General features: G+C 37.2%; 1 protein-coding gene across 1 annotated transcript in view; it reads left to right on the plus strand.

The window, feature by feature from the left end:
* Window positions 1–10647, plus strand: part of TMEM167A (transmembrane protein 167A) — a 34148-nt gene extending 23501 nt beyond the window's left edge. The window contains exon 4 of the mRNA XM_030927166.1: window positions 6309–10647. Within this exon, the coding sequence (XP_030783026.1) occupies window positions 6309–6379 (71 nt within the window). The 3' untranslated portion in view covers window positions 6380–10647. The remainder of the gene's footprint in view (window positions 1–6308) is intronic.
* Window positions 10648–10933: the final 286 nt, after the last annotated feature.

A 10933-nucleotide genomic window follows, 5' to 3' on the forward strand; every position in this document is an offset into this window, starting at 1 on the left:
AGAAGAATGTATATTCTGTTGATTTGGGGTGGAGAGTTCTATAGATTTCTATTAGGTCCGCTTGGTCCAGAGATGAGTTCAATTCCTGGATATCCTTGTTAACTTTCTGTCTCGTTGATCTGTCTAATGTTGACAGTGGGGTTTTAAAGTCTCCCATTTTTATTGTATGGGAGTCTAAGTCTCTTTGTAAGTCTCTAAGGACTTGCTTTATGAATTTGGGTGCTCCTGTATTGGGTGCATATATATTTAGGATAGTTAGCTCTTCCTGTTGAATTGATCCCTTTACCATTATGTAATGGCCTTCTTTGTCTCTTTTGATCTTTGATGGTTTAAAGTCTGTTTTATCAGAAACTAGGATTGCAACCCCTGCTTTTTTTTGTTCTCCATTTGCTTGGTAGATCTTCCTCCATCCCTTTATTTTGAGCCTGTGTATGTCTCTGCATGTGAGATGGGTCTCCTGAATACAGCAGACTGATGGGTCTTGACTCTTTATCTAGTTTGCCAGTCTGTGTCTTTTAATTGGAGCATTTAGTCCATTTGCATTTAAGGTTAATATTGTTATCTGTGAACTTGATCCTGCCATTATGATATTAACTGGTTATTTTGCTCGTTAGTTGATGCAGTTTCTTCCTAGCCTCGATGGTCTTTACATTTTGGCATGTTTTTGCAATGGCTGGTACCAGTTGTTCCTTTCCATGTTTAGGGCTTCCTTCAGGGTCTCTTGTAAGGCAGGCCTGGTGGTGACAAAATCTCTAAGCATTTGCTTATCTGTAAAGGATTTTATTTCTCCTTCACTTATGAAACTTAGTTTGGCTGGATATGAAATTCTGGGTTTAAAATTCTTTTCTTTAAGAACGTTGAATATTGGCCCCCACTCTCTTCTGGCTTGTAGAGTTTCTGCCAAGAGGTCTGCGGTTAGTCTGATGGCCTTCCCTTTGTGGGTAACCCGACCTTTCTCTCTGGCTGCCCTTAAGATTTTTTCCTTCATTTCAATTTTGGTGAATCTGGCAATTATGTGTCTTGGAGTTGCTCTTCTCGAGGAGTATCTTTGTGGTGTTCTCTGTATTTCCTGAATTTGAATGTTGGCCTGCCCTACTAGGTTGGAGAAGTTCTTCTGGATGATATCCTGAAGAGCGTTTTCCAACTTGGTTCCATTTTCCCCCTCACTTTCAGGCACCCCAGTCAGACGTAGATTTGGTCTTTTTACATAATCCCATACTTCTTGCAGGCTTTGTTCATTTCTTGTTCTTCTTTTTTCTTTTGGTTTCTCTTCTGGCTTCATTTCATTCATTTGATCCTCAATCGCTGATACTCTTTCTTCCAGTTGATCGAGTCGGTTACTGAAGCTTGTGGATTTGTCACGTATTTCTCGTGTCATGGTTTTCATCTCTGTCATTTCGTTTATGACCTTCTCTGCATTAATTATTCTAGCTATCAATTCTTCCACTCTTTTTTCAAGATTTTTAGTTTCTTTGCACTGAGTACGTAATTTCTGCTTTAGCTCTGAGAAGTTTGATGGACTGAAGCCTTCTTCTCTCATTTCGTCAAAGTCATTCTCTTACCAGCTTTGATCCGTTGCTGGCGATGAGCTGCGCTCCTTTGCAGGCGGAGATGCACTCTTATTTCTTGAATTTCCAGCTTTTCTGCCCTGCTTCTTCCCCATCTTTTTGGTTTTATCTGCCTCTGGTCTTTGATGATGGTGACGTACTGATGGGGTTTTGGTATAGGTGTTCTTCCTGTTTGATAGTTTTCCTTCTAATAGTCAGGACCCTCAGCTGTAGGTCTGTTGGAGATTGCTTGAGGTCCACTCCAGACCCTGTTTGCCTGGGTATCCGCGGCAGAGGTTGCAGAAGATAGAATATTGCTGAACAGCGAGTGTACCTGTCTGATTCTTACTTTGGGAGCTTCCTCTCAGGGGTGTACTCCACCCTGTGAGGTGTGGGGTGTCAGACTGCCCCTAGTGGGGGATGTCTCCCAGTTAGGCTACTCAGGGGTCAGGGACCCACTTGAGCAGGCAGTGTGTCCGTTCTCAGATCTCAACCTCCGTGTTGGGAGATCCACTGCTCTCTTCAAAGCTGTCAGACAGAGTCGTTTGCATCTGCACAGGCCTCTGCTGCTTCCCCTTTTGTTTTTTAGCTGTGCCCTGTCCCCAGAGGTGGAGTCTACAGAGACAGGCAGGTTTCCTAGAGCTGCTGTGAGCTCCACCCAGTTTGAGCTTCCCAGTGTCTTTGTTTACCTACTTAAGCCTCAGCAATGGCGGGCGTCCCTCCCCCAGCCTCTCTGCTGCCGTTTTGGTTAGATCGCAGACTGCTGTGCTAGCAGTGAGGGAGGCTCCGTGGCCATGGGACCCTCCCTGCCAGGTGTGGGTATAATCTCCTGGTGTGCCCGTTTGCTTAAAGCGCAGTATTGGGGTGGGAATTACCCGATTTTCCAGGTGTTGTGTGTCTCGGTTCCCCTGGCTAGGAAAAGGGATTCCCTTCCCCCTTGCGCTTCCCAGGTGAGGCAATGCCTCGCCCTGCTTCAGCTCTCGCTGGTCGGGCTGCAGCAGCTGACCAGCACCAATTGTCCAGCACTCCCCAGTGAGATGACCCCAGTACCTCAGTTGAAAATGCAGAAATCACCGGTCTTCTGTGTCACTCGCGCTGGGAGTTGGAGACTGGAGCTGTTCCTATTCGGCCATCTTGCTCCGCCCCTCTGTAGTTTCTTATTGGTGTATCATGTATCAAATAAGTTTGCCATCCTATATGAGCACAGTTCATGGTGCCCCAAAACCATTGCAATGGTACCATAAAGGATCAGTGATCACAGATCGCCATAGAAGATACAGTAGTAATGAAAAAGGGTGAAATATTGGGAAAATTACCAAAATATGACACAGAGACACAAATTGAGCACATGCTGCTTTTGAAAAATGGCACCAATAGACTTGCGCAATGCAAGGCTGCCATAAGACAGTTTTTTCTTCAAAGGGGCAGTATCTGCAGAGCACAATAAAATGAAATATTCTGTACTAAGAGATTTTTTGAAAGAAAAACTGGGAATTGATGTAATTTGTCTGAAGATGGTTATAGTATAACTAGTCTTCAAATCTTTAAAGCATCGTCTAAGGTTCATATGTTGTTAGCCATTGAAATAATTTTGAGAGCAGGTTTTCTTCCCTTAAGCTTTTAATGATAGGCAAGACCCATTAATGGTGGAAATTGTAAGCATAATACTAAATTATCCAGAAGTCCTTTCTAAATCTGTGATGATGAAATCATAAGGTTCTTTGGCCTTTCTAGTTTCTTGTTATGGCAAATGATAGAATACGTGTAAAAGACTTCATAGAAGAGTACCTGTTTCAAGGCTGTAATACTGATATAATGACTATTGAAACAGACTTTATCTTCCAGAGAAATAAGTATGATTTTAAAGATTCAGCTATTCTTCCTCAGTGTTCTGTCATACTTTGTTCTCTCTTATAGTGACATGTGTAAGAGTCTTTCTTTTGTAATAAGTATCATTACCTTAAACTGGTAAAATCACAGATATAGCCTAGATAAGTAGTTACCACTCCGGGACATTTGGCAAAATAGAGAGACAGCTTTGATAGTCACAACTGAACTCAGGGACATATAGTGGGTACAGGTGAGGGATATTGCTAAGCGTCCTAGGATGCACAAGGAATCCATCACAACAGAATTATCAAGCTCAAAATGTCCATAGTACTGGAGTTGAGAAGGGCTGGTCTAGATTTACAGAAATTTGTGATGCAGACTTATCTGGCACACAGTTATGAAGAACTACAAATCCTGAAATAATAGGAGAAATCTTAAGTACTTCAAAAAGAACCAAGAAAAGAATGACAAAAGAACATCCTCAATGGTTAATACTGATAGTTAGTGATAAATGTAAATATATACACACCAAACTGCATGCTTCAGAGACAAGTTTCTCTGAAAAAGAATATGGCCAAGAAACGGTGGTCAGAATACCTCAAGTAAAGTAGAAAGAGAGAACATAATGGAAGAGCAGGTCTGGAGTTAAGAGGCATAGTTATCATCTCAGTTTTATTATTAAGTTGCTAGTGCATAAAGAAATATTAAGGTATTTTAAATCCATCTTATGTAATGAGAGAAGTGCATACAATTCCATTTAGTAGCCCGCCCAAACAGCCCCTTTGTTCACAATTATTGCTTGAAAAGAGTATAGCTCAGTTTAAGATGTCTAGTTTGTATCTTTCTTAATGATTTCCTGTAGTATGGTCTATTTTTATATCTAATTATAAATAGTGTCTAGTGTCCTTTTTTTTTTTTTTTTTTGGCTAGTTATTTATTATTTCCATTTTCCTCTCTTGACTGTATGAATGCCATAGGTTGAATGCTTCATTTTAAATGTTCATTCTTGCCAATTCTGTGAAAGCATTAGCTTTTCATTTTGGCAGAGTGACTTAGAAAATGTTGTTGATATGCTGCTTTCTCAAGCATATGCTCCTCTCTTATCTTGACACAGAATATATCCACAAAGAAATGATACAATTTTAATGGGAAAAGACCTAGCCAAATCATCTTATCATGTTACACATCACATTGCAGTAACTGTTTTACATTCACTTATACAGACCTAAGACCAGACAAAAAGTAACATTAAAACCCAAGTTCAACTAAAGATGTTTAGCTCTACCACGTGGCAGTCTCTTTTAAGAAAATTAAAAACAGGAAAATGAAATCCATATGTAAATTATAGCAGTCTAAGTTGAAGGATGAGAAAAAGCGGCACTTCTGGAAAACTTAGGACAGTATTAATTTCTTTTAAGTATTTAATAAGACTATATGAGACAATGAGGATATATAGCCCTAGTAAGAGTGACAGGCTTACTTACAAAGTCTTTCTGAAATTTATGTACAAATGGGGTTGTTTTTGTCTGATTCGGTGACTTGGGCTTTTTCCTCCAAGAGAATTAGCATTGTTTACAAATTGTGACCCAAGATATATTTTAATTTTAAAAGATTTTTATTTTCAGTTGAGGTGATGGTATTGTAAAAACACTTTCACTTTCTAGATTTTTCTTTAGCTGAAAGGCAGTCCGTTAAATGTCTATGGATAGAACAAATACTTCCAGATCCAGAAAAACCCCAAAAGTTTATTTTTTTATATATGTGTATAGTATTTTCTGTGGAAATCAACAATGAGCAGACACTAATATATAAACCCAATTATATGGCAGTGTCAGGTCAGTGAGGAAGCTATAAAAATGAAAATGACCTTGAGAATTTTAGTTAATAAAGATGATCAGGATGAACATTTTCTAAAGGTAGTTTGCTGAACTTGCTAAGTGGAATAAGGAATTTCATTAAAGAGTTGACTTTAAACATCATGGAAAAGCACAAGTGAGGGTAGTATAAACCATCTCTACTAGAGGATGCCAAGCACATACCCAGGATTATTTCTAGAAGTAGTTTCTTCTTCCTTTCTTATACTGCCCTCACGGCAGCATAGAAATGTTTGGTGCTTTATGAATTCGCAGTTATTGAAGAAACAGGGAAGAATAAGATGAGCTTGAGTTAACTCACAATGACATGGTCTCTATTTGCAAGACAATTCACAAGCCAATTTCAGATTTACTTTGTGCAAAGGAAAGCATCCAAATACAATCATTCTTTAAATGCATGTGAAAAATTGACTTATACAGAAGTGGTTGGTTTTAGTTCTACTTTTCTAACCCAGAGTAAGCATACTATCTCAGAAATAGTTTTTCTAATTTTTTTAATTAAACATTTTAATTTGCCCATTTTTTAAATGCAGTTTTATTGACCATCCTCTCTTTATTTTCATCCATGAATGCTCCCCCTTCCCTGTGCCTTTAAGTGTCACGAATTGCTACCAGTAAGGACAAATATTGTGTTTCGAATTTCTTTTTATGGGTGGAAATTTTGTTCTTTTTATAGAAAGAAAATAAACAATATTTCTTTGGCCTCAATTGAGTTGAGATCGTTTCTCTTGGATCTCTGTCCTACATTCTGCATTGTATTTTTTAGTGTCTGAGTTTACACAGTGACAAAGAAATGATACTTTCAAGGTTTTCTAAACATATGAAAAAGAAGATCCTCTTAGAAATAAATCGACATATTAATAGTTTAACCCATTCTGTATTGTGCTTGTTTTTTATGTTGCATCCAGTTTTTGTCACTGTCCCACCCCCAATATGGGGGCCTCCTAGAGAAGAATGTTATCTTGATTCTTATGTATCCCTTTCTCGTAGCATAACCTTGTCATAGCCAGGTTAGCCACTCAGTTAATCAAAATGAGTATCTCCTTTTTTTCAACAGGTGAACGGAAGAGTCCTTATGTTGCAGTATGCTGTATAGTAATGGCCTTCAGCATCCTCTTCATACAGTAGCTGGGGAAAATGCCAGAATTTAATTGCCATCAGATTTCATTGTGAACAAGGACTTACTGCAGAAAATAATGGAAAGATGGTTAACCCTTTTATCTCTGAACATTGAATGAGATAAATTTCCAGATGCTATTCTCTATTTTTATGTTATTGGACCAATGTTCTGTATAAATAATTAAGATGTAACCATTTAATAGTCTGTAACAATCAACCTCAGTATTGTCACTACAATATTACATTCTGCAAATGTTATTCTGTTGTATCAGATACCAGATTTTAGTGAGGTATCTCTAAGGCACATAGTAGAAAACGAAATTGGTTAATTACTCAAGTTCTTTTCACTGTGATTTGGAAATGATTTAATCTTTATAGAACGAGACCCTTTTTTGGACTAGCTTTTTTATTAAAATGGCTCAGTTTGTGTTGATAAGGATTGCATTCATGTTTAATAGCGCTTGCTTTTCCTCTGGGCACACCATTTTGATCATTAACCAGAGTACCTCTACTCTTAGCAAACTCTAGTTTATGACAAGTATTTAAAATATTTAAAACAAGCTTATAAGTTCTTAAGGAGGAAGGTAAATGAGATGTAACTTAAAAATAGTATTGGGAAAATGTTGATATTTAACATTAGTGGATTTAGACTAGACAAATGGCATAGTAGGCCCTGAAACCTCTTGTCAAGTATATATAAGTGTTTTGTGCATGAATTTTTACCAGAAAGCTGTCTTTCTCTGAAAAACACAACATTCTTAGAATGAAAAGAACAGTTATAAAATAATTATCCTATATGTGTTTTTCATTCTTTTTAGTGTCACGGCTTCAAAAATGAAACATTTTAATTGCCCTAAAGAAACTGTATTTTTGTTTTGTTTTTTAATATAGCACTTTAAATCCGGTTTGTGTTTTGTCAACTTGAACTGGAATCTTTTTTGTTACTTTGGAGGTGATAAATAGTTTTCAAATCTACTGATATGTGTACTGTGGCATAAGTATCTTTGAACTTGGGTAGTGAAAGGAGACCTTCAACAATTTTTAGTCTAGGCAAGAGAATTATTGGGACTATGACTTCTAAATTTTACAATAGAGCAGTTACTTTAAGGTCATGGTTAACATTTCTTAAGGTTCAACTGAAATTCAGTTAAAATTTCAGAGCTAAGAAGAACTTAAATCTTAGCTAAAAATTACCTGTTGTAGATAGTATTAATTAGATTGTTTGCAGCTATTAATTCATCATAAAGGTAAAATGAAGAAACTCTGCCTTTTTGAAAAAAAGAAAATTATTTCTAAATTAATAGGTTAGTAGTTATTTCTGCAGAAACAAAGTATGGAACTGAAAGCCACCTATTTTTATTTTAAACTAAACCACTTGGAATAGATTCTAGGAAACATCTTAAGCTTGTGTGTTGCCTGTGGTGGTTTTTTTGTTTGGGGGTGTTTTTTGGTTTTTGTTTGATTTTCTGTATTTTGTTACCTGACAATTTTTTGTTTGGTTTGGTTTTGGTTTTTTTTTTTTTTTTTTTTTTTTTTGCAATAGAGCTGTTATGGGTTATCACTGTATTTTACATTTTTGGCATGTCTATGGCAGTTAAAAATGGTATATTTTGCTTTAGACAGGGAATCAGGTTATAATCATTGTTCTTCCTCTAAAGTGCCTCTTGGGCTTTACATCAGGTCAAGGATTTTCAGGGTTTCTCAAAAATAGGATTCTTGTCAGTGTATCCATGCTGAATAAGTCACCTTTCTGACTCTAATTTCTGGGTGGGCATCTGTTGTCCAGCTCTGCTGCCAACTGACTTTCCGAAAGCCATGTCAACTAATTTTTTATATGCTAAGACAAATCGAATATGAAAAAAAGGAAGAATATTCTAGATATTCTAAGACGTTTCTTAATTTGGCATCTCAGAGGAGATAAGTGGAAAGTAAAGAAGAGATAATTTGGGGGGAAAATTTGTGGAAACATACAGAACTTTTTGCTATGTGTAGATGCTAGAGTGGGAGGCAACGTATTTGTAACAACAAACATTCTGACCTTTTGAAACACAAGCTCTTGGAGAAGTCAGGGAGAGACACAGTATGAATAAAAGCAATTAACATGTTCTTTAATGTATTTTTTTCAGAGAGGACCACTGAATCCTGTTTTCTAATCCAAAGGGCAGTGTAGGTGGTTTTAAGCCCACAGAATATTGAGATATTTCTCGTGTGGTTTTAGTGGGGTGGTGGGATGCAGAAGGTTATTAAAGATCAACTTAAGCATCAGATAAAATATCTCTTTTATTTTTTTAACTTTTATTTTAGGTTCAGGGGTACATGTGCAGGTTGTTATATAGGTAAACTCGTCTCACGTCAAGGGGTTCTGTTGTACAGACTATTTTGTCACCCAGATGCTAAGCCTAGTACCCAGTAATTATTTTTTCCACTCTTCTCCTTCCTCCCACCCTCCACCCTCAAGTAGGCCCCAGTGTTTGTTGTTCCCTTCTTTGTGTCCTTAAGTTCTCATCATTTAGCTCCTACTTCTAAGTGAGAACGTGTAGTATTTGGTTTTCTGTTCTGTTAGTTTGCTAAGGATAATGGCCTCCAGCTCAGATGGAATATCTATCACATAGACCTGTTGTTACAGGGTAGGATCGGATGATGGACACTGAAGTACTCAGCGTGCTAAAGCTAGCCTCTTTTTGGCTTCAGAGTCTTTTGATTCCATCTATCCTGGCATTTTTTGTGTGCTGATGTTTAGTTCCAGATTGGCTTCAGCTGTGCTAATAGGAAGAGCGTTGTCTTTTCAAGCAGTCTTAAAAGGTGGTCAGTCAAAAGGCCAGAGTCTGAATCCCTTCTATGGCTTAAATAATTTGAGGATCAAGTCCAGTGTCTTATTAATGTCCTGTTATACTGTGCCAGGCACTATCTTGAATGCTCTTATATGTTCAAATTCAAAATAGCTCTTTCGTACCAGAGGATGATAGTAACATGTGACTTGCAATAGATTCCTTCATCTTAGTAATAAGATGATCAGTCTAGTTAGGACAAAATAGAGATTTGAATAACTTAACTTTTCCAAGTTTACAGAGTAAAAATGAGCAGAACTCTGCTTGGTTTTGTGAAAAAGATTTAGCACTGGTAAATAGAAGATTTCTGTTCCTACACCATTCTTTCAGTATATCATCACTGAAGACAGGAAGATAGGCACACAGATTCTTCCCGTAGTAATTCATAGTGCACTAGGTGAGAGATGAAGTATGTATTAAAAGTACAATGTGATGGCATTTATTATTCAGATAATCCCAGGATTCTAGAGGAAAACAAAGAAGAGTGACAGTTCAGTTAGGGTGTGAACTTCCAGAGGAGCATTGCTTAAGCTAAACTTGAGAGCATTGTGCAAAAGCACAGTAGTCTGTTAAGAACTCGAAATAACCTAGCTTGTGCCACTTTGGGAGTATTAAGACATAAGCCTAGAAAGGTGGACATAGGTTAGATCTTAGACTGTCTTGTCTTTTTCTCCTTCCTATTGATTACCTACCTCAAAATTGAATATGTTTTTCCTCCTGCCTAACACAAAACTACTTAAGGGCAAAAATTTAAATTCTTCTTGGTGTGTGTGCAAACAAGGTTGAATATATTCATGCCTATCTTATTTTGGACCAGGAATACAGTAGTATACTTTGCGAAGACTCGTCTGAATAGTATATAAGGTGGAGGCAACTGACTAGTTAGGTCAGTATTTTTAGAAACTCTTAATAGCTCATACTCTTGATGCCAAAAGCAGCCCTGATTGTTAAAGCACACACCTGCACAAGAAGCAGTGATGGTTGCATTTACATTTCCTGGGTGCACAAATAAAAATTCCCAAAAAGCAAGGAGTTACGCTCTTTGCAAAACCTTTGAGAAGTTACTGGATCATAGGAAGCTGATAACAGGAATGGAAGATTCTTAAATAACTCACTTTCTTTGGTATCCAGTAATAGTAGATGTTCAAAATATGTAGCTGATTAATACCAGCATTGTGAACACTGCACAACCTTGTGATTATTACTAAGCAAGTTACTACTAGCTTCTGAAAAGTAGCTTCATAATTAAAGTTATTTATACACTGCCTTCCATGACTTTTACTTTGTCCTAAGCTAATCCCCAAAATCTGAAATGCTACTCCAATATCAGAAAAAAAAGGGGGAGGTGGAAATGTGTTTCCTGTGATTTTAAGAGTACAGAGAATCATTCACATCTCTGGTTAGTTCATATATGTCTAGTGTATAATAAAAGTCAAGATGAACTCTCAAGAGCCTCCTACTTTTGTCTTATTGTCAGATGTGTGAAAGCAGTTTTTAGAGGTTAAAAATTGGAAATTTCCACCTTTTTAGTAGGATAAGAATAGAGAAATGCTCTTTTTTTTTTTTTTTTTTTTTCCCCTACCTGCATTTTCATTCATGGATGGCCAAGATTAGTTTTGGGGTATTATTTTTATTGTTGTTTTACATCATACTAGCTATTCAATCTACTATATTGCTGTTATTATTGAGTATGCTTTTAAGAGCCTTTAATGACTCCAGTAGTTTGCTTTGGGTG

The sequence above is a fragment of the Rhinopithecus roxellana genome, chromosome 3 (genome assembly GCF_007565055.1).
Source record: "Rhinopithecus roxellana isolate Shanxi Qingling chromosome 3, ASM756505v1, whole genome shotgun sequence".
Lineage (NCBI taxonomy): Eukaryota > Metazoa > Chordata > Mammalia > Primates > Cercopithecidae > Rhinopithecus > Rhinopithecus roxellana.